This window comes from Aedes albopictus, chromosome 3, assembly GCF_035046485.1.
Source record: "Aedes albopictus strain Foshan chromosome 3, AalbF5, whole genome shotgun sequence".
Classification (NCBI taxonomy): Eukaryota; Metazoa; Arthropoda; class Insecta; order Diptera; family Culicidae; genus Aedes; species Aedes albopictus.
This window is the reverse complement of record NC_085138.1, coordinates 115,751,824-115,775,455: the sequence shown is the minus strand read 5'-3', so window position 1 is coordinate 115,775,455 and position 23,632 is coordinate 115,751,824. Positions and strand designations below refer to the sequence as shown.

The window sequence follows — 23,632 nt, the reverse complement described above, 5'->3', positions numbered from 1 at the left end:
CATTTTGTCTATCCCCTGTACAGTAAAAATTTGAGAATATTTGATGCCCTTTTCAAAAAGTTACAGCGAGTTGAACATTTTTTGAAAAGTGAAAATTTTACCTGTCCCAGTTATTTTGAGTATCCCCTGTACATACAGCAATGTCATCATGCTTATTTAGGTACCAAGAAGAAATCTTGCTAGAGGCTGAGCAATGCATCAGCCAAAAGTGGGTGGTAGGGTGTTACAGGAGACTTAACTCTATATATCATCAGTTGAATTTTTGTCAACGAAGCTTATCAAAAGGTGGCAGAAATCTAACATCGGATGTTGATTGACAGCAAGGCCGAATCAGTTCAGTGTCCGAAATGCCAAATACGAAAAACAGCCGTACCCATACCAGTCGCACAATCGGTGCATTAATTGGAAGGCCTTATTACATTAGTATGCTTGCGACGCGACGGACTGGTCTGATGCTTGGCGTGCGCAGATTTTCACATCCGCTCTCATCAGCGACCAATGTCGCTCACTCTGTATCTTTTACGCTGGAAAACCTAAAACGCCACCAACCATGAAACCAACCACTTTTTTGGAACTCTACATTAGATATCGATCAGATGCGACCCCACAGTTAGTACGTCTTGTGCGTGCAAACCAAAATGTTCCTATTCCTGCTGTTGCTCAGTGCCGTTCTGGCGTATTTCGCGATTCGGGATCATCTCCGCAGGACTCAAGCGTTTGCCAAAGATCTACCGGTGGTGGTTCCGGAAAAGTCGTTTCTTGGTGTGAATTACACGCTGCTCGGTCTGAACGATGTCGAGCGGTTCGAACTGGTGAACCGAATTTTTCAGCAACATGATCGACTGTTTAAAATGACAATCGGTCCAATGCTGATCCTCGGTGTGAGCCATCCAGATCTGGTCCAGAAGGTTCTGTCGCATCCTGACTGTTTGGAGAAGCCTTATTTTTACGATTTCGTCAAGTACGATCAGGGCATTTTCTCGGCAAAGTGTGAGTTGTTCGTGAGATTGCGGTGCGAGTGAACTACAGTATGCGGCAGGAAAAAATGCGAAAGTGTTTTTCAACTTCAAACCTCATTTTCGTCCATTTGACATTAACCAATCTATGTTTCAACGTTCCATGATCTATAATAGGCTAGTTTTCTGAAAAGTTAATTAAAAAATTTCCCATTTTGGTCACTAACCTTTACAGGGCGGCGCCTGAAGATGAAGACAACCAGAATTTTCAAACCGCAGAAAATCGCACAGGTCGCTAAATTTCGCATCTGATAAAACAAAATTTTTGATTTTCTCTACAATATCATCAAATATATGTACTTATTTCATCTGGTATGTAAAACTACATGGCTCTGGATCAGTGTGGTCTGGTTGTTCATCGAATTTGAGCTAATTTTGTTACTGTTATAGTCATTTTGTTCAATGACCATTGGGCGCGCAGTTTATTGATATCCGCTTATTAGGCCTACATTATCACATGTTAAACATGAAATGTGTTCATTTTAATTTTTCAGTGCTAGAATATAGACATTGACTGATACACTGTCATGAAAAAATAGTCATATATATCCCATATTTAGCGTGTAATAGTGCCTTGAACTTTTCGCATTTTTTCCTGCCGCACCCTGTACAATTCAAATGTGTGATATTCGTTTCAGTCAAACTGTGGAAGAGTCAACGGAAAGCGCTGAACCCGACCTTCAATCTCCGGATCTTGCATAGTTTTGTGCCTATTTTCGAGAAATGTAGCGAGAAGCTGGTCAGCGAGCTGGAAAAGTGCAAGGACGGCGAAACGGTGAACATGTTCAAATACACATCACGATGTGCACTGGAGATGGTTTGTGGAACAACGCTCGGAAGTGACGTCCTGCAGAGGGACGGGAAGGAAGTGTTCCTGTCTGCACTGGAAGAGTGAGTGAAATAAACTGTGGCTGTGGTGTCCGAGTCTCATAAGTTCATTTGATTACAGAATGTTCCTGTGCGTGTCAAGACGGATGCTTAGTATGCACTTGTACTCGGATCTCATTTACATGATGACTCCGCATTACTGGAAAGAACGAAAGGCCAGGCAAGAGTGCATGGCTTTTACCAAGAAGGTCAGTGCTGGAATTGGGTGTTCTCTTGATCTCCTTGAAATACTACAATATTCTCATAGTTTTTAATTTTTTCGAAGTCTCTTATTTTTAAATACATTTTCCAACAAGTTTATTCTTTCGTCATTTTTTTTTCTGCTCGTTTTCGAACATTGCTTTCTCTTTCTCTTTTTATTTTTTTTATTTACCTTTTTCAATCTTATTTTTAATTTTATTTTCATTGATCTTATTTTGCTTATTTTAATACATTTCAATCTAATTAATTATATTTGTTTTATTTTGTTACATTTATTTGATTTGGCTTTATTTTTTATTTAATTTCAATTTTCCAAATTTCATATTATTCACTTTCATTTTATTTTATTTGATTCTACATATTCTCCAATATTTTATTCTATTTAAATTTGTTATTTTATTTTATTTGGGTTAATTTAATTTTGTTTTTTTTTTTATTTTTATTTTTTATTTTTTTTTCTGCAATCTTGATTAAACATTTCAATTCTGTTGTTACTATTTTTCTCTCATCATCATTTCGCTTTTTCGTTTATTTTTTACCATTTCTTTCGCAATTTAATTTTTTGATGTTTAATTCTTCATTTTTCTCTCCACTTACGTTTCTTGTCGTGTTCTTTTTTGTCATCAAATAGATATGTTCTTTTTTCTGTTGTTTATTCAATTTCTTTTAATTTTCTATCTTGCAGCCTTTTCATCTCTCTGTTTTTGGTTTTATCCACTTTGCCGGCATCCGTCATTCTGGCATATCATTATTTAATCCTATCATCTCTTCCGAGTACTTCTATTATCTTCGCGTCTTTCGTCGTTGCGTCCTTTAGTCCTTCTCGTTTATTTGACATGCTATATTTCGTTTTTTCTCTTACTGTTAAACAATTGCTATTCTTCTTTCTATATGTTCGTATGTTCAATTTTATTTTTCCAATCTTCGTTTCTTTTTCTCTCGCACTCTTAACCTGTTTTACTTTTAATCCGCTTGTTTTCCCCGACATTTGTTTGTTTACATCTTTCTGTTTTATTTGGTCACATTTTCTCAGTTATCTTGACCATCTTTTTAGTTTCACATATATTCATTTTTGCAACCGTTTCGTCTGTTCGTCTTTACTTGTTTCATATTTCTTCATTTCCTTTAGTCTTTCATTTTCATTTCACCATGTTTTGTCTTCTTCGTATTTCCCACTTGTCCCACTTCTCGTCGTTTAACATTTTTACCGTCTCTCTGTGTGTTTATTTGACATCACCTATCTTCGTTGTGTCGTCTTGTTGTCTTCTTATTGTCTTCTTATGCTTTTTTCGCCTTTTTGTTATTCGGTCTAATGATCTTATTCTTCCTATCCTGAAGGCTTCTTGATGTCTTTCATCCCCGTTCTGCTTTTTTTTCAGTTCTATTGTTATCTTTCGTGGTATTCCTGATATATTCATGACATTTTCTGGATATCTTCTTGTTGCTTTTTCGTCGTCTTTCTTCGTTCTTTCTCTCTGTCAGTTTGCTTTTCATCTTTCTGTTTCCTTTTTACATCTTTCTGTTACAGTATTGCTATCTCTTGCAGTCTATCCATGCTGTCAACCTCATTTTAATCTTCATGTCGTCTTCTTGTTGGGTTGTCGTTGTCTTTGTGTATGTGTCTTTTCTTTTGTCAACCAGTCTTCTCGCCATCGTCTGTTCGGTTTTTTTTGTTTTCATGTCGACTCTTTGTCGTCTTTTTGTGTGTCAGTTTTCATGTTAAATTTGTTTTCTTTTCATTTATCTGCCGTCTTCTGATTGCCTTTTTATCTTTTTCAAAGCTGCTTCTAGTTTTCTTATTTGTTTCGTATCGTCATCCAATTTTCATCTGTCAGTATTTTAGTCAGCGTAATATCTTCTCATTTTCTTATTTTCTTTTCGTCTAATGATCGTTTGCTTGAATTTGTGTTTGCGCTCTAATGTCGTCTTTTTGTTTAAAAGTTCTTACATTATTTTCCCTTCCCGTTTTCCTCTTTCTACTATCTTACTGTTACGTACGTTACGTACGTTTAACCATCTAATTATCGTCTGAACTTTTCCTATCTGGCAGTATTCTTCTCGTCCTCTTATTTTAGTTTTCTTGTCCAATGGTCTCCTCTGTTTTCTCTGTCTTCTCTGTCTTCTCTGTCTTCTCTGTTTTCTCTGTTTTCTCTGTCTTCTCTGTCTTCTCTGTCTTCTCTGTCTTCTCTGTCTTCTCTGTCTTCTCTGTCTTCTCTGTCTTCTCTGTTTTCTCTGTTTTCTCTGTCTTCTCTGTCTTCTCTGTCTTCTCTGTCTTCTCTGTCTTCTCTGTCTTCTCTGTCTTCTCTGTCTTCTCTGTCTTCTCTGTCTTCTCTGTCTTCTCTGTCTTCTCTGTCTTCTCTGTCTTCTCTGTCTTCTCTGTCTTCTCTGTCTTCTCTGTCTTCTCTGTCTTCTCTGTCTTCTCTGTCTTCTCTGTCTTCTCTGTCTTCTCTGTCTTCTCTGTCTTCTCTGTCTTCTCTGTCTTCTCTGTCTTCTCTGTCTTCTCTGTCTTCTCTGTCTTCTCTGTCTTCTCTGTCTTCTCTGTCTTCTCTGTCTTCTCTGTCTTCTCTGTCTTCTCTGTCTTCTCTGTCTTCTCTGTCTTCTCTGTCTTCTCTGTCTTCTCTGTCTTCTCTGTCTTCTCTGTCTTCTCTGTCTTCTCTGTCTTCTCTGTCTTCTCTGTCTTCTCTGTCTTCTCTGTCTTCTCTGTCTTCTCTGTCTTCTCTGTCTTCTCTGTCTTCTCTGTCTTCTCTGTCTTCTCTGTCTTCTCTGTCTTCTCTGTCTTCTCTGTCTTCTCTGTCTTCTCTGTCTTCTCTGTCTTCTCTGTCTTCTCTGTCTTCTCTGTCTTCTCTGTCTTCTCTGTCTTCTCTGTCTTCTCTGTCTTCTCTGTCTTCTCTGTCTTCTCTGTCTTCTCTGTCTTCTCTGTCTTCTCTGTCTTCTCTGTCTTCTCTGTCTTCTCTGTCTTCTCTGTCTTCTCTGTCTTCTCTGTCTTCTCTGTCTTCTCTGTCTTCTCTGTCTTCTCTGTCTTCTCTGTCTTCTCTGTCTTCTCTGTCTTCTCTGTCTTCTCTGTCTTCTCTGTCTTCTCTGTCTTCTCTGTCTTCTCTGTCTTCTCTGTCTTCTCTGTCTTCTCTGTCTTCTCTGTCTTCTCTGTCTTCTCTGTCTTCTCTGTCTTCTCTGTCTTCTCTGTCTTCTCTGTCTTCTCTGTCTTCTCTGTCTTCTCTGTCTTCTCTGTCTTCTCTGTCTTCTCTGTCTTCTCTGTCTTCTCTGTCTTCTCTGTCTTCTCTGTCTTCTCTGTCTTCTCTGTCTTCTCTGTCTTCTCTGTCTTCTCTGTCTTCTCTGTCTTCTCTGTCTTCTCTGTCTTCTCTGTCTTCTCTGTCTTCTCTGTCTTCTCTGTCTTCTCTGTCTTCTCTGTCTTCTCTGTCTTCTCTGTCTTCTCTGTCTTCTCTGTCTTCTCTGTCTTCTCTGTCTTCTCTGTCTTCTCTGTCTTCTCTGTCTTCTCTGTCTTCTCTGTCTTCTCTGTCTTCTCTGTCTTCTCTGTCTTCTCTGTCTTCTCTGTCTTCTCTGTCTTATCAGTCTTCTCAGTCTTCTCAGTCTTCTCAGTCTTCTCTGTCTTCTCTGTCTTCTCTGTCTTCTCTGTCTTCTCTGTCTTCTCTGTCTTCTGTGTCTTCTCTGTCTTCTCTGTCTTCTCTGTTCTCTTGTTGATTTGTCTTGTCATTTGGTCACATCGTTTTCGACTTTTTTACGTCTTCTTATGCTTTTAATATCAATCTCCGTAGATTCTTCAAGAGAAAAAGGAAGCTTATCAAGGAATTACCGCCGCGCCATCGACGGACTCTGACCCCGAAGCGGACGATTTCAAGAAGCCTCAAATTTTCATCGATCAGCTTCTCTCAACATCCGAGATAAATCGATCGTTCACCGATGAGGAAATTTTCCACAACGTTTTCGTCATCATGGTTGCGGTATGTATAAAAACACCTAGCCTTGCCACAAATACCTCATTATCAAATCCAACGTTTTCTCAATCGAATCCACCACCGAAGGGCAACGACACATCCGGACTGGCAACTGCCTATGCGTGCCTTTTCCTCGGTATGTACCCACACCTGCAGGAGAAAGTCTACGCCGAAGTGATTGAGCACTTCCCCACCGGCGGGGAGGAAATGACCGGCGAGTCGCTGAAGCAGCTCGAGTACACGGAGATGTTCCTGAAGGAAGTGCTGCGTCACTGTCCGGTGGCGGCCAACATTGCCCGCGAGTGCATCAAGGATATCGACATCGACGGGATTCGCGTTCCGGCGGGAAATTTGTTCATTTTCACTTTTTGGAACATGCACCGGCGGAAGGACATCTGGGGACCGGATGCGGACAAGTTTGATCCGGACAATTTTCTGCCGGAGCGGGTTCGGGCGAGAAACCCCAATGCATATATGCCTTTCAGCTCGGGGGCGAGAAATTGCATTGGTAAGGTTATCTGATTTGGGTGAATTTTATCAAATTTCTAACAGTTTTAGTTTGTTTGTTTTAGGTGGTCGATACGCAATGATCAGCATAAAGGTGATGCTTGTATACATCCTAAGACGATTCAGGTTACACACTGATTTGAAACATGAAGACATGCGATACAAATTTGGAATCACATTGAGGCTATCAACGAGTCATTTGGTGAAATTGGAACGTCGAACCTGATTGGTCATATGATACTAGTAAAATATGGATATGTGCGTACATATTTCAATGAACATTTGTTTTTTTATTATTAGGTATTTTCATGTCATTTTATTAGTTTAGTTCAACATTTTAACATATACTCTACCCAACAAACATTTTTGCTGTATAAAAGTGGAACATATCACTCTTAAGCAAACTTGAGCTTAAGAAACTGTTGTTCAGATATTTATGTTTCTTGGGTAAGGTCTTTTTTTACACGGGGGATACGTTCCGTGTAAAAAAACCGTGTTGATTCGCGAAACCGTGTAAAAAATTACCGTGCTAATTCGGGAATGCGTGTAAAAAAACTGAGGGAAATCTGAAAATATTTGAAATGTCCTCACCTTCAGATATCCGAGGTTTGTTTTAGAGAGTTAATAAGGAAAAGGGGGGGGGGGGGTAGTAGTAAGGGTTGAATCTAGGGGTTAGTGGGGAGGGCAGAGTGCATACTGTTTCCAAGAAAGATCGCAGAGGATATGTTGGGGTGTTCAGGACTGTCTAGACGAACGAAACGAACGATCAAGGACACCCTACATGTCCACGGAGCAAAATGGTGTAGAGAAAGATGTTCCAGGACACCCAGAAACTTTCGCGAGTAAAGGCTTTAATATCTACGAGCGTAATCGATTGATTGCTGTTACATCACTGATACTGTTCAACATCCTACAGGTCTACAGAGCATTGTTCTGTAAATAAATAATTTTCAACCTCTAATGTCGATCTCCAAGAACTTCCGCGAGTAAAGGCCAGAAGATCTACAAACATAGCCAATCAATGGTTTCTTGCCACATTACCGATGCGTTGTAACATCCCAGAGATCCATTGAGCATTATACTGAAGAGTATTCATTTCTAAAGATATGCTAGGTCTTCCAGGAACCTTCGCGAGTTAAGGCCTTAAGATCTACAAGCGTACTCAATGAATTTTTGTTACATTTATAATACGTTGTAACATGCTACATGTCCATGAACAATTTTTATGTAAGGAACTAATTTTCATAGATGTTCTAGGTCCTCCAAGAACTTCCATGAGTAAAAGCCTTAAGATCTACAAGCGTAATCAATGGGTTGTTGTTACATTTCCAATACGTTGTAGAATGCTACAGGTCCATGAACTATTTATCTGTTCTGGTCAAAGTCTACGCTCCATACAAATTTCGAAAATTTTTTATGAACAAAAGTCTACGAGAAGGGGGGAAGGGGTCTGAGATGGCCGAAAAAAAGTCTACGTAGTTAATGGACAGCGCCTTATGAATTGAGGCAGGTTTTTTGGAGGAATTTTTGCTTGAACCATTTAAAAATCACGAAAGAATCTCTGGAGATGTTTAATCGGTGCTTTCCAACAGATACCTTGGAGGAGGGAGGTCTAGAAGGAGTTCCTGATTCCTGAAGGAATCCCTTGAAGAATTTCTGAAAAAAAAAACTGCTAAAGCAATTTCCAAAAAAAAGCATTGAAAAATTTCTAAAAAAAAAACAGAAGAAATTTCTGGAGAAGTTTCTGAAGGAATTCTTGAAGGTTTTTCGGAACAAATCTCTTGAAAAATTTTTGAATGAATCTATTTCAGGCGCACTTGGTGAATCGATGAAAAAATATGTAAAACAGAAATTATATAATGGAAGAATATCTGATGAAACCGCCGCCGGGGCATGTATAAAATATAAAAAAAAACCTGTGAAGGTGAGGCGCGATTGATAATTCCCATTTTTTCGCATGCTATCTAACGCAATTTCTTAAAAAATCTTTTAAAAATATCTGAAAAATCACGAAGAAATCCCTGGAGAAATTCGTGGAAAAATCCAGAAAGATTTCTTTAAGGAATAATTGAAAAAATCTGTAAAGACGGAGTTTTTTTTAGAAAAAATCTTGGGAAAAATGAGAAAGTAATGAAGAAATTACCGGAGAAATTTCTGTCGGAATCCATGGACGATTTTCTAAAAGAGTCTCTAGAAGCATCTCCTCAGAAATTTTTAAATCAATTTTGGAATAAATTTATTTAAAATTTTCTGACCAAATTCTTTGAGACGTTTTTTTAAGGAAATTGTGATGTACTCCATGGTGATTTTCTGAAGGATTTTGGTGAAGTTTCTGAAGGAGTTCTGAATTTCCCGTTTTCTTTTAGGAAGGAACTTTTGATCAGTGAAGCATTTTCTGAAAGAATCAGTGGACTTCATAAGCAAACGGTGAAAAAAACTATTGGAAGAATTTCTAATATAACTCTTGGAGAAACTTATAGGGAGTTAACCAACCCATAGAAGATTTTCTGAAAGAATAAATTTCTGAGGCAATTCCTGGGAAAAGTCCCCAATTCTTTCATGAAAGGTTTTGTAATGGAATTCTCGGAGATAGTTTTAGAGAAATCTTCAGGCTAATTCTCTGTGAAACTTCCTTAAAGCCTTTCTTGAAGAATTTCTGAAAAAAATGTCAAAGATGTTTTTGAAGAAATACGTGAATGAATTTCTTAAGAAAACCCTGAATGATGTTCTAAGGGAACTTTCTGGAGAAATTTGTAGAATTTTTTTTGAAAAAAATATGGAAATGGAGGGATGGATTTGTGATGCAATTTTTGTCGGATTTTTTAAAGAACTTCGTGATGTACTTCTGAATCAAAGGCTGAAAAAAAAATCCGAATGAACACTATAAGTATTTTTTAAGAATCAGTTAAGAACTTCTATAGTATTTTTCGAAGGAATCCATGGAAAAGTTTCTGGAATCTGGCCAAAGTCTGCATTTAAAAAAAATCTGTATGGCCAAAAGTCTAACAGGGAGGGGGATGGAGACTCCAAAAACACAACCAATTTATGGGCAGCATCTAGGTGGTTTGTAATACATTTGGGGGTGAGAGAAATAGAAGTCACAAAGGAAATATATGTTATTCACTTCTTCTTCTTCTTTATGACTCGAAGTTCGCATTGGAACTTGGCCTGCCTCTCTTTAACTTAGTGTTCTTAGAGCACTTCCACAGTTATTCATTGAAGGGCTTTCTTTGCTTGCCATTGCATGAATTTGCCAACCATAGTTACAGCATCCCAAACTTGGCTATTTGTATGAAATACGACGTTTGTCCGATCTATTATGCACCACAGTGTATGTCATCAACTTTTTTTAACAATTCGCCAATAGATGTTTTTTTTTATTATCGTAAAAATTGGGCCGAAGAGTCTCAGATTTTCATGAAACTTTCTCCTCAGGCAGGGCTCATATATATATACACAAAAAAAAATCAAAATTTAGGGTCGCCTATTTTTTCGGAAAACTCAGGTGAAAATTTCTTGTGTTTCCCTGACACTACTTACTTCGAAAAATCATAACTCAAGAACAAAGCATCGTAGAAACAAAGTTTTTTTTTGAGAAATGAAAGCAAATTTTCTCAAACATCTAAAAAAAAATATGAACTGTACAAAGTTTCCACAAAATTTTCCACAGTTGAGAAAATTCGTAAAGAAAAGCCGGATAAGCTATGCCCGAACTCGCAGAAAATAAAAAAAAAATTGAGAACGTTATTTCAAAAGCTTGTTATTATTGATAGATTTATTTTTAGCTTTATTCGCTGAAATTTTTGGAATTCACTTATTTTTCGTGTTTCAGTTATGGTCAATTTTGTTAAAACTTGCCATATCATATAGGTTTACATGGTAATCAAACCTATCATATATAATCATATATGGGGTATTGAACCATTTGGGCAGGTGTACCTATTTTTGGCACTTGTCGCTATAACTAAGTCAATTTTAAACGATTGATTTGAATGTTTGTATAGAGTTAGATCCTGTACGTGCCTAACTCTATACAAAATTTCAAGTCAATCGGTTTGAGATCGACTTAGTTATAGCGGCAAGTGCCCAAAATAGGTACACCTGCCCAAATAGTACAAGACCCTAATATCACCTTCTCAAAAATGTTTTTTTGAAAATTTCCCACGAATTAGGACATAGTTTTTACGGCTTTTCTTTATGTTTGAACTGAATATTCTGAACGGTGGACAATTTTGTGGAAAACTTTTTCCACTTCATCTTTTTTTTTTTGGATTCCTGAGGACAAAATTTTCTTTGATTTTCAATAAAATACTTCGTTTCTACGATGCTTCGTTGTTGAGTTATGATTCTTCAAAAAAGGCTTATATGGCACATTTGGACATTTTTAAACAAAATTGGCCACAACTTAAAAACGAAAAAAAGTGCATTCCAAAAATAACAGCATTAAAGCTTATGAAATAACTTTCTCAAAAATGTTTTTTTTTTTAATTTTCCACGAGTTCGGGCATATTTTTACCGGCTTTTCTCTGCGAATTTTCCCACTGTGGAAAACACACAAACACACACACACATATACGCACAGACATCATCTCAATTCGTCGAACTGAGTTGATAAGTATATGTGACTTGGCCCTCCGAGCCTTCTATTGAAAATTCGCTTTTTGAGTAAACATATAGCCTTTCAGTTCACAAGAAGTGAACAAGAAAGGGAAATACCTGCATAAAAAGAGGGTTTGGGTAATTCACCCAACGCAACCCAAGAAGTAGGCCGTTTTACCCATCGACGCATATCAAACAAATGCAAGATCATCCATGCGTACCACGAGGCACAGCCTCTCGGTCTGCACGGCAATATCGACATAATCAGTCGTAGGTCAGCAACCATCTAAGTCGCTTATCACCAACGTCAGCGACCAGCTCAAAACAGAAAACGTAAAAATGTTGCTCTATCTAATCCTCATCACCGTTTTCCTAGCCTTTATCTGGCTTTGCGAAACCCTACGCCGGAAAAACGCCTTCGCCAAAAACCTTCCGATGGCACAACCGCTAAAATCGTTTCTGGGCGTTGATTACTCCATTATGGACATGAGCGACGAGGAACGGTTTGAGATCATGAACGATTGCTTTGCGCGGTTCGACCGTTTTTTTGTATTTTACACCGGACCACTGCTGGTGCTGGGCGTTAGCCACCCGAATCTGGTGCAGAAGCTGTTGTCCCATCCGGACTGTTTAGAAAAGCCGTATTTTTACGACTTCGTGAAGTTTGACCAAGGAATTTTCTCGGCAAAATGTGAGTGGAATGGTGATTTAGTGCGCTGTGAAGTTTTCTAAGTAGTTATTTGTGAGTTCCAGATAAGCTGTGGAAAGGTCAACGGAAGGCACTGAATCCAACGTTCAATCTTCGAATATTGCACAGTTTCATGCCGATTTTTGACGAATGTAGTAAGAAACTAGTGCAGAAGCTGAAAACGTTGCCGAATGGTGCTACGGTAAACATGTTCCGGTATACGTCGCACTGTGCACTGGAGATGGTTTGCGGCACAACTCTGGGCAGCGATGTTCTGGAACGAGAGGGAAAGGATGAGTTTTTGCACTCGTTGGAAGAGTATGAATTGGGGATGTTGAATGTTGTTAGATAACTGAAGAAAGATTCATGATTGCAGGGTATTTGCAATAATATCGAGACGGATGCTAAGTGTACATTTGTATTCGGATCTAATCTACATGATGACTCCTGCATATTGGAGAGAAATACAGGCACGGAAAAGTTTGAGAGACTTTGCTATGAAGGTAAGAAAACATATCTAAGTTTCTTATTTCTGCGAGACTGCGCTGGACTGAGACAATCTCTGTCATCTTATAACGGTGGAAAGTTGGTTCCCCACTTGCTAATTACGCTAAATAGAGGAAGTGAGGAACTGCTCTGCCAATTCAACCAATGATAGTTTGATTATCTGTCTTTCGACCGAATTTAATTTGATCAAAATTTAGCTAAATGACTTTCAGTATGAGCCTTCGGCCGTTCGTCACAAGGCATGATTGAGTAGTGTGTGCAAGAATAGGTGAGATCACTTTGAGCTCACCAGGTGCTTGTGGTTTGACGCGATAGCATAGACAATGTCAATGCCAGACATGTTAACCGTGTTGCGTGCAGTGATCTTGTTATTACTCAAGGTACTTATGTGATATTCCAAATGATATCGCCAATTATGTCTCGCAATGAAATTATGTTTTAGATTCAAATTTTGTTTCAAAAAGCCTGTTTTGTGCATGGATTTGTCAAGAACGGAGCAACGTAGAAACAAAATTTTGTTCAGTGAGTTGCCGTGTGCACTGTGCAACATCGTTGTTCCATGTTGCAGAAAGGTAAACTGAGATAAAACGCGATTTAAGTATTAACACTGCTTTCTTCTCTATGAACAAGTGAATTCATTAGGATAACGTGAGATTCGGCATTTATCATTGAAGTATAGATAACAAGCAACATTTTAAGTCGGAGAGGTCCTTAAAACCATCATGAAATCGAAATAGGTTTTATGCTGATTTTCAAAATTTCAACATAACATCAAAATGTTATTTGAGTTATTATGAAATCTCTAAATGAATTATTGAAGGAATTTACGACGACATTTAAAGTCGAATCCCTGAACAGATCTGTAAAGAAATTCTTGAAAGAACCCCTGGAGAAATATCTGAAAGAATCTAAGGAGAATCTATGAAAACAAAAAATAGAAGAATATTCTGAAGAAATTTCTTGTGGAATGCTCAAAGAAACTCATTGGAAAGTCCATGAAGCAATTCCAAACGACAAAAGCTTATCGCGACCACAGCAAATTTGAACTGAAACGGATTTTGAAACGAAACCCGAAGGTCTCGAAAACTTTTAGAAAAATTTATGGAGAAGGAATTCCTGGAGTACTTATCAGAAAAATCTATAAAAGAATTTTTGAAGAATTACCGGCAAAAATTCATAGGGACATTCTTGGAGTACTGACAGAGTCACTGGAGAAGTTTCAGAAGAAATCAATGGAGAAATCTCTGAACGAATTCACGATGACATCTATAATCAGCTTCCTGAAGAAATATCTAAAGAAATTCATGAGATAATCCCGGGAGGAATATCTAAGGTAATCCAAGGGAAATTTATGAAATTCATGAATTAGAAATTTCCGAAGAAAAGATTGAAGAGCTTCATTAGGACCCCCCCCCCCCCTGATGCAATTCCTTATGACAAAAGCTTTCTGTTCTGGTAAGCTTTCAGAACAAAATCTGGAGAAGGAATTCCAGGTAAAATACTCCTGGAATCCATGAAAGAAGTTCCAGAAAAATCCATTGGAAAATTTTTTAAAATATCCAGAAGAATTCCGAGGAGTACTGAAAGAATCTATGGAGAAATTTCAGAAGGAATCTCTAAACAAATTCCTGAAGGAATTTACGACGATATTTGGGATCAAATTCCTGAAGAAATCTCAAGGGAAATTCTTCAAAGAATCCCTGGAGCAATATCTGAAGGCATCCAAGGCAAATTCTAGACAACAATCAAAGATGGATTTTTGGAAGAAATTTATGGATAAATGCCTGAAACTAATTGGGAAACCCCTGATGCAATTCCTAACGGCAAAAGATTACAGTGAATACTAAAATGGATTCCTGGAATGAATAAAATAAAAATCCTTAGAGATAAGATAAGAAATTTCTGAGGAAATCTGCTAATGAATTTCTGGAAGAATTCTTAGAGGAATTCTCGCTTGGATCTGTGGAGGGATGTCCGCGAAAATTCCTGATGGCATTCCTTTGAAAATTACCGATGGAATGCCAGGCATAGTCCCACGAGCAATGGGATCCCTTGTCGAATTTCTGAAGAAACCACTAAAGGAATTTCCAAAAAGAATGCATGCAATAATAAAAAATACTTGAAAAGAGAAATCTCTGAAGGAATCCCGGAAGGATATTCTAAAAAATCCATAGATGATTCCATGAAAGACTTCCTGGAGAAATTTCGAATGGAATAAGTTAGGCAGTTTTGGAAGGAACTCATGGAAGGTTTTTTACGGAATTCCTGGAGAAATTTCTAGAGGAATTTAAGAAGCAATACTTGGAGATTTGTCAAAGAAATACCAGGAAGAATTTATGAAGGAAGATTTGGAGAAGAAAATTGGAATATCAGATGTTCTGATGGAATTTCTGGAGAAAGAATCGAACTCCGTGTGCGAAGAATCAGTAATTAAGGTAAAATTTACGATTTAAAAAAAATCGAAAATCAAATTCCAAGAGAGTTTTTGGAGAAATTTTTGAAATAACTCATGAATAAATTTTAAAGCAACTCCAAGTAAAGATTTCTAGAGGGATATTTAGAAAAAAAATTGATAAGAATATTCAGAGCATTTTAAAAAGGTAACGCTGCAGAAATTTCTGAAAAAGTTCACGGTGAAGTTTTTGAAAAAGCATAATTTGCGCAAAGAGCGCCTGTAGAAATTGTACGAGGAAAGGTGTCCATGAAGTAATTTGAAAAAAAAAATCAATGGAAAATTTTGGCAAAAAATTAAGAAGAGATCTCAAGAGGAATTTTTAAAGGAGTCTGTGAAGAAATTTATACGGATATGAATCGAAGAAGGATTTTTCAAAAGAATCCTTGAAGGATTCCTCTTTGGAGAATGTTATAATGGAATCTCTGGGGTATTTATGAAAGTATTTACGAATGAAAATTGTTCTATACCATACCATGGAAAAAGATGATGGTCCATACAATTTCAGTTGTAAAGGCGTGAGTATCCAGTATCCCACGGCATAAATATCACAAGGCAGGCTAGTAACCTATGTAAACATCTATTTTGGATGTAAACATGTGACGTCGTTCTTATCGTTTTTACATTGATCAAATTGGTGTGGAGTACTAGATCACATATGAACGATTTGAATTACGTCGTCAAAAAGCTGTCAGATTTCGGGAATATATTACCTTCTTCTGTACACCGTGCAGTATCCCAAGTCATATAGGAGTTACGGCAGCGCGGATTTCTGTAGAAATGCTCATAGAACACTATGCTGAGAAGCAGGCTTTATCCTAGAGGGAACGGTACGCCAAGATGAAGAATCATGGAGAAAAGTCTGAATATCTAGAGAAAATTCTGAAGGCTGCCTTGGACGTACTTTTGAGAAAATGTACACGTGTATGTGACTGATTTCAGATCCTACAAGAAAAGAAGGAAGCTGCTCGTAGTCGAAAAATGGATGGCACCGATTTGGACTCTGATCCCGAAACGGAAGAGTTCAAGAAACCGCAGATCTTCATCGATCAACTGCTGACCATTTCGGAGAACAGCCGCTCATTCACGGACGAGGAAATATTCTGCAATGTCCTAGTCATCATGGTTGCGGTAAGGCTTCAAATGTTTACTGTTAAAGCTTCCATGAAAACGTTCATTTTTTTTTAGGGAAATGACACCTCAGGCCTAGCGGTCGCATACGCATGCCTCTTCCTGGCCATGTTTCCGCACATTCAGGAGCGAGTCTACGCGGAAATCGTCGAACACTTCCCCAACGAGGAGATGGAAATCAACGCCGACTCCTTACGGCTCCTCGAATACACCGAGCGGGTTCTGAAGGAAACACTGCGTCATTGTCCGGTGGCGGCGAACATTGCTCGCGAAAACATCCGGGACATCGAGCTGGATGGCGTAACGATTCCGGCTGGGACCAAGTTTACGGTTAGCTTTTGGGCGTTGCATCGACGGGCGGACATGTGGGGTCCGGAGGTGCATGCCTTCGATCCGGACCATTTCCTGCCGGAACGGTGCCGAGATCGGAACCCGAATGCGTATATGCCGTTTAGTGCGGGGGCGAGGAGTTGCATTGGTAATTGGAAGGATTTTAGGGTGGACGAGGTATAATCATTTTCATTTTGATTCCAGGGGGACGTTATGCAATGCTAAGTACGAAAGTGATGCTGATCCACATAGTGAAGAACTTTAAAATTACTACAAAACTGCGATTCGAGGACATGCGATATAAGTTTGGTATAACGTTGAAAATGTCCACAGATCAATTGGTTCAGTTGGAAAGGAGATGAAAGGGTTGTCTTTGTAAGTATTGTACATAATAAATAAAATAAATCAAAATATTTTTTTTTTTTCAATTTTAAAATATCATTGCAAGGGCATAAACGTCTAAGAAATAAGAGCATATAAAGTCACCTAATAAACCACCATGCTATAGCGTTAATAAATACATGTGTTCTGAAGAGGCCTATGTTTATATGGCCTAAGTTATATTCAAACTTGAATGATTATAAAAATGATAAATCAATCCTTTTGTGTCAATGTGGTGAGTCTCAATCTGTATTTATTTATATAGATTAACGAGCTACACACTGACTACCAATGGCATCGATCTGTTGTTATAAATCATAAGAATTATCTAATAACTAGCTCATACTCACCGAAAGACTAGAAAGTAAATCAACGCTTGTCACGCTTGACATGATAATGTGCCACTTTGTGTGGGTCAACTCTAGGTGGCTAAGCCTTGTTCGTAACTTAAGGCCTAGGTTCCGTTGCGTGATGGTGGCATTGAAATGGTTGCATGTATATTCATAAATGAGATTGTGTATCAGCTCTCTGATTTTGGAAACCATCGATGCATTGAAACTTGTTAGTAACGTTGACTCAATGTTGAAAACTGGGTCTGGGAAAACATTTTGCTTATTTTTTTTATTAATCTTTATCCTGTCAACAAACACATCTTTCTCACATCAGAAAAAGTACACACACGTTTGGGAAATTTACACAAATTTAAGCTATTCATTAACAACACAAAATTGAGAGCATCGTCTTTTGTACTAAGCTAGGTACTAAGTCTCAGTGCAGCTGTCAAAAGTAGTTGGTCTTGTAGTGCTTTAGAAAGCATTAGAGCTGAAAATTGGGTTTAGTTGGATATACACGGAAACAAATTTCGTTCGTTTGAAACAAAAATATTCATGTTTATTCGGTAAACTGATAAAATATTTAAAACTAACATATTAATTTTTAAAACTAACTCAATTACTTATTGATTTCGACAATATCCATTGAAGAGCCCCCCGTTCCGCCGTCGAGAACATAAACAAAACTCTCAAGTTCCAGCTGCAGCACCAAACAAGATTTCCTCTTGCAAAAAAGTCAAGTTTCACCAAAAGTTTCCACGAAATCCCATTGATTTCGGGAGCGTATATTATCTACATAATGTTCTGCCGTGTGCAGCATAGTTGTCCCATGTTACATTTTGTCGATTTTGACTTTTTTCGCCAAACGGTCTATTTTTACGTATTCTTTTAAAAACTGCCCTCGGTTAGTACACTTTGTTCGGAAAATCTATAAAAACAACATCAAGTCAATTTGTCCCATGTTCATTTTTGTCATCATAAGCTGTCCCATGTTCAATTTTCCAGCATAAGCTGTCCCATGTTCAATTTTGCAGTAGTCCCATGTTCTATTTTGCAGCATAAGCTGTCCCATGTTTTCCAATTTTCAGCATAAGCTGTCCCATGTTCAATTTTCCAGCATAAGCTGTCCCATGTTCAATTTTGCAGTAGTCCCATGTTCTATTTTGCAGCATAAGCTGTCCCATGTTTTTTTTCTCAGCTTTTAAAGCTAAATTGGAGTAAGCTATGAGTAACCAGTGGAGGGTGTAATCAGTAACCAGTCCAAAGATGGCGACCAGAATATCCAAGATGGCGGTCTACAATCCAAGATGGCGGCTCAAAATTCAAGATGGCAACTGTTTAATGGAGTTTTAGGCTCTAAACCATGCAATCTATATATATAAAAGTCAATGTATGTATGTTTGTATGTTAAATTGTATGTTAATGTGTATGTAAATTTGTATGTTTGTTTATTTGTTTGTTAAAGAGGTGGTTATAAGGGTATTGGAATTCAAGATGGCGGCTTAGGTTCTAAGATGGCGGTCAAAACGTCAGAGTGCTTGCTATTTAACGGTGAATCTGTTACGGATACTATGCAATATGGGTATCTATCGATCGGGTTTGATGAGTAGAAGTCAAAAATCAATATCCGACCCCATTTTGAAATCCAAGATGGCGGACCATAATCTAAGATAGCGGTCACGGAATGGTGTTTTGAGCAATGTTTCCATGAAATATGGGTATCTATCGATCGGACTTGATAAGTAGAACTCAAAAATGGATATTTGACACCATTTTGAAATCCAAGATGGCGGACCATAATCCAAGATGGCGGCCACGGATTGGTGTTTTGAGCTATGATACCATGCAATATGGGTATCTATCGACCGGACTTGATGAGTAGATGTTAAAAATCGATATTTGACGCCATTTTGAAATCCAAGATGGCAGACCATAATCCAATATGGCGGCCATGTAATGGTGGTATGAGCTATGATACCATGCAATATGGGTATCTATCGATCGGACTTGATGAGTAGATAATAATCGATATTTAACGCCATTTTGAAATCCAAGATGGCGGACCATAATCCAAGATGGCGGCCATGTAATGGTGGTATGAGCTATGATACCATGCAATATGGGTATCTATCGATCGGACTTGATGAGTAGAATTCAAAAATCGATTTTTGACGCCATTTTGAAATCCAAGATGGCGGACCATCATCCAAAATGGCGGCCACGGTATGGTGTTTTGAGCTATGATACCATGAAAAATGGATATCTATCGATCGGATTTGATGAGTAGAAGTCAAAAATCGATATTTGCGCCATTTTGAAATCCAATATGCCGGACCATAATCCATGATGGCGGCCATGGAATGGTGTTTTGAGCTATGATACCATGCAATATGAGGATCTATCGATTGGACTTGATGAGTATATGTTAAAAATCGATATTTGACGCCATTTTGAAACCCAAGATGGCGCACCATAATCCAATATGGCGGCCACGGTATGGTGTTTTGAGCTATGATACCATGCAATATGGGTATCTATCGATCGGACTTGATGAGTAGAACTCAAAAATCCATATTGCGTAGGTTTCCATTTATTTCCAGAAACTGGAAGCCGCCATCTTGGATTTAAAAATGGCGTCGGACATCGATTTTCAACATCTGCTTGTCGTGCCCGTTCCGGAAATATCCATATTGCGTGGGTTTCCATTTTTTTCCAGAAACCGGAAGCCGCCATCTTGGATTTCAAAATGGCGTCGGACATAGATTTTCAACATCTGCTCGGTGAGGCCGTTCTGGAAATATCCATATTGCGTGGGATTCCATGGATTTGCAGGAACCGGAAGCCGCCATCTTGGATTTCAAAATGGCGTCGGACATCGATTTTCAACATCTGCTTGTCGAACCCGTTCCGGAAATATCCATATAGCGTGGGATTCCATGGATTTGCAGAAACCGGAAGCCGCCATCTTGGATTTCAAAATGGCGTCGGACATCGATTTTCAAAATGGCGTCGGACATCGATTTTCAACATCTGCTTGTCGAACCCGTTCCGGAAATATCCATATTGCGTGGGTTTCCATGGATTTCCAGAATCCGGAAGCCGCCATCTTGGATTTCAAAATGGCGTCGGACATCGATTCTCAACATCTGTTCGGCGAGCCCGTTCTGGAAATATCCATATTGCGTGGGATTCCATGGATTTGCAGAAACTGGAAGCCGCCATCTTGGATTTCAAAATGGCGTCGGACATCGATTTTCAACATCTGCTTGTCGAACCCGTTCCGGAAATATCCATATTGCGTGGGATTCCATGGATTTCCAGAAACCGGAAGCCGTCATCTTGGATTTCAATATGGCGTCGGACATCGATTTTCAAAATGGCGTCGGACATCGATTTTCAACATCTGCTTGTCGAGCCCGTTCCGGAAATATCCATATTGCGTGGGATTCCATGAATTTGCAGAAACCGGAAGCCGCCATCTTGGATTTCAAAATTGCGTCGGACATCGATTTACAACATCAACTCGTCGAGCCCGGTTCGATAATACTCACATGGATTTTTAAAAATTATTTTGGCAATTTCATGAAATGGTACGTTTCACCCCTCCCTCCCCAAAGTCCTCCAGAAATCCTAACAATACTACTTGAATTCCAAAAATTCGCCGGGAATGCCGAGAATGTCTGTGTGAATCCTGGACATTCTCCGGGAATCCTGATAACATCCAACATGGGACAGCTTATGCTGAAAACTGAAACATGGGACAGCTTATGCTGAAAATCTCGCATGACATGGGACAGCTTATGCCGATAAAATCCCGAAATTTGCTAGATTTATCGGCATTACAGTCCCACCAGAGTTTTTATTTAAAAAGTTATAGTAAATTTAATACCTATGACATTTTTGGTTCATACTTCAATGATAAATACCAATTCTAACGCTCTCCTGATGAATTCACTTTGATTTTTTATTACACTTGTTCGTAGAGAGGGAAACAAGGCTGGAACTTAAAACGCGTTTTTTTCTCGGTTTGCTGTTTTGTAACATGGGACAACTATGCTGCGCACGGCAGTGTTGGCATTGAAAGTGCCACGTGGGAAGTGGGTTTTCCTAGAGAAGGAAATGACTTTGTAAGTTTAATTGGAAAACAAATATTTCCGTAGGGCCGACCTGCCACAAAAAAACAAAAATTTTTACATTTGTTTCTAACATAACCTGTCAGAAGATGCATGTTTGTTTCAAAAATGGATTGAATTTGCTTCAAATGTGACGTTCGATTTGCTCCAAACAGTTTTATTTTTGTTGCCAGAACAAATTGACAATTTATTTGAGTTTACCTGAAATATTTTTGATTTTACTATGCTTTTTTCTGCGTGATGTTGGCCGCACCAACTGGAGGCATCGTCTACCGAAACATTGAACCAACGTGTGCTTTTGACTGTTTTTTTTTTGGCTGGACCACAAATGAGGGGAAATGGTGTGATCGTGTGATCGAGGTTCATCTAAGTTAATCACTGATATTTGGAGGCAGCTTTCGACTGAGGTATCTGGACACCTGGGAGGATTTTCGGCGTGGCAGTTGCAATTGCAATCAAACGATCAGATATTCTCCTTCATCCGACGTTTCGATGTGTATTACATCTTCTTCAGGGAATTAGGAGTGTTAATCGCTTTCGTTTTGAAAGGCTTTGTGGAAGCATAATCTGTCCGAAAAACTATTTAAAAAACGTTGGAATCGACTTCTTGAACACTAGTTATGTTTTTGCCGAATTCGGTTCGCACTTCTAACAACACTACTAACGGCCAATTTGTTGACAAATTTCCTACAGGAAAATTTTGTGAAATTCCTCCTAAAATTCTTTGAAGAATTTACCGGAGGTACTTTCAGGTATTCCTCCAGGGATTCATTCACAAGTGCTCCCTAAGATTTCTGAAAACATTTAACTGAAGATCTCTTCAGAGGTTCTTCCAGAAACTCCAGCCAGGATTCCTTAATGATGATGAACCTGAGCGTGTTATTGGAATAATGTGAAAAATTTCTTCTGTACATAATTCCAGTACACATTCCTGCAAGCGTTTTTTATATATATTTTAGAAATTGCCCCTGTCTTTCCATCAGAAATATCTCTTAAAATCTCTGACGTTGGAGATTCATGCAGATTTTTATTTTAAAGATATTTATGCACTTATACAGGGATTTTCAAGAATCTCTTCCATAAATTGCATGAACATAACTGAAGAATTCTTAAAGTATCCCTGAAGGAGGAAATTCCTAGGGAATTGTCTCAACTCCTAGAAGACATTTTTCGAATTTTTCTGGTGAAAACGGATAAAGAGGGTTCGACTGTTACGATCCATAGAGCTACTAATGTCGGCACTGCAGTCTTGAGGAATTAAAACGAAAGCTTAGATTAAAACTTTCTTTTTCATTATCCAAGACTGCAGTGTCGAAATTAAAAGTTATTTCTGGAGAAAAGTTGGACGAACATTCCCGATGCACCTTGTGCCGACTTTTCGAACCCTGTAAGCTGAATACTCTCTTCGAATGAATGCAATCAGTTATTGTACCAGTTAATTCCGTCCTCTTTTGCTTATCCTTTGAAGGATGCGTATTTCGACTACCACTATTAGTCTTCCTCAGTGTCAGTTATCCACTTCCCCAAGTTATACTATTCCCGAAGCAATTTTAGAAGTTATCTTTGGAGAACTTTATGAATGTCTAGGGTAAAACCTAGCAGAGCACCTGATAATATACTTTAAGATACTCTCTTAATACTCAGAAAAAAATCGCGAAAGACTTCTTTAACAACCCTGCAAGCAATTCCAAGGAAAAAATACTTACTCTGGGAGATTTTCTGATAATAATCTGATAATAATATATCTGATAATAATCTGATAATACTCTAGGAGATATTTCTGATTCCTGGAAAATCCGTCGAAGGATTTCAGAAAGAACCTCTTAAAAATGTCTCAAACTCAGAAATCTCAGACAAAAGTACTGGTGGATTCTTGAAAAAATCCACTAATACAAGGGTTACGGGTTGAGGGTTCCCGGGAAGATTTTCTGCATGAATCTTTAGAAGAACTCCTGGAGATATTTCTGAAGGGATTCTCAGACATATTACTTATTTAATTTCTGACGGGATTCGAATGCAAGTATCTCTAAACTACTACCAGAAGCATTTTTCATACTGAAGAAACGAGAAAAAAAAAACAATCGTGGAGGATTTTTTTTTGAGAACCACTGCAGAAGTCTTGAGAATTTTCTGAAGGAATTAAAAAAAACTGCTCGAAGAAATCCTTGAATAAATAAATTAATACCGGAAGAACCTATGTAAAACAATCAAACAATAACAAAAGGTTAAAACAAAATCTGTATTTCAAAAGGTAAAACCTAGAGGAATTTCTAAAAACATCACTAAATCTTTGAGAAAAAAAAATCCTCGTAGAATTGCACTTTTTTAAGAAATGTTTCGAAAAATTCATCGAGAAACCCCAAGGATAGTCAAGTGACTCCGTCGCTTTATGGATTAGAATCGCCCGGCTAGCAGATTGGGAATCGCGAGTTCGATTCCCACCGGAGTACGTGGATTTTTTTCCATAATTCAAACTTCTATTTGTTTATAGAGCACATGTTTCTTTTGTGCACGTGA

General features: G+C 38.3%; 1 protein-coding gene across 1 annotated transcript; it reads left to right on the top strand.

The window, feature by feature from the left end:
- The first annotated feature begins 339 nt into the window (after positions 1 to 339).
- Positions 340 to 16,940, top strand: LOC109405741 (uncharacterized). Its single transcript, XM_062857450.1, has 12 exons — positions 340 to 990; positions 1,655 to 1,907; positions 1,966 to 2,092; positions 5,876 to 6,061; positions 6,143 to 6,563; positions 6,628 to 6,777; positions 11,436 to 11,852; positions 11,915 to 12,167; positions 12,226 to 12,352; positions 15,751 to 15,939; positions 15,997 to 16,417; positions 16,474 to 16,940. The coding sequence occupies exons 1-12, from the start codon at positions 639 to 641 to the stop codon at positions 16,629 to 16,631; spliced, it is 3,054 nt and encodes a 1,017-aa protein (XP_062713434.1). The 5' UTR covers positions 340 to 638; the 3' UTR covers positions 16,632 to 16,940.
- Positions 16,941 to 23,632: the final 6,692 nt, after the last annotated feature.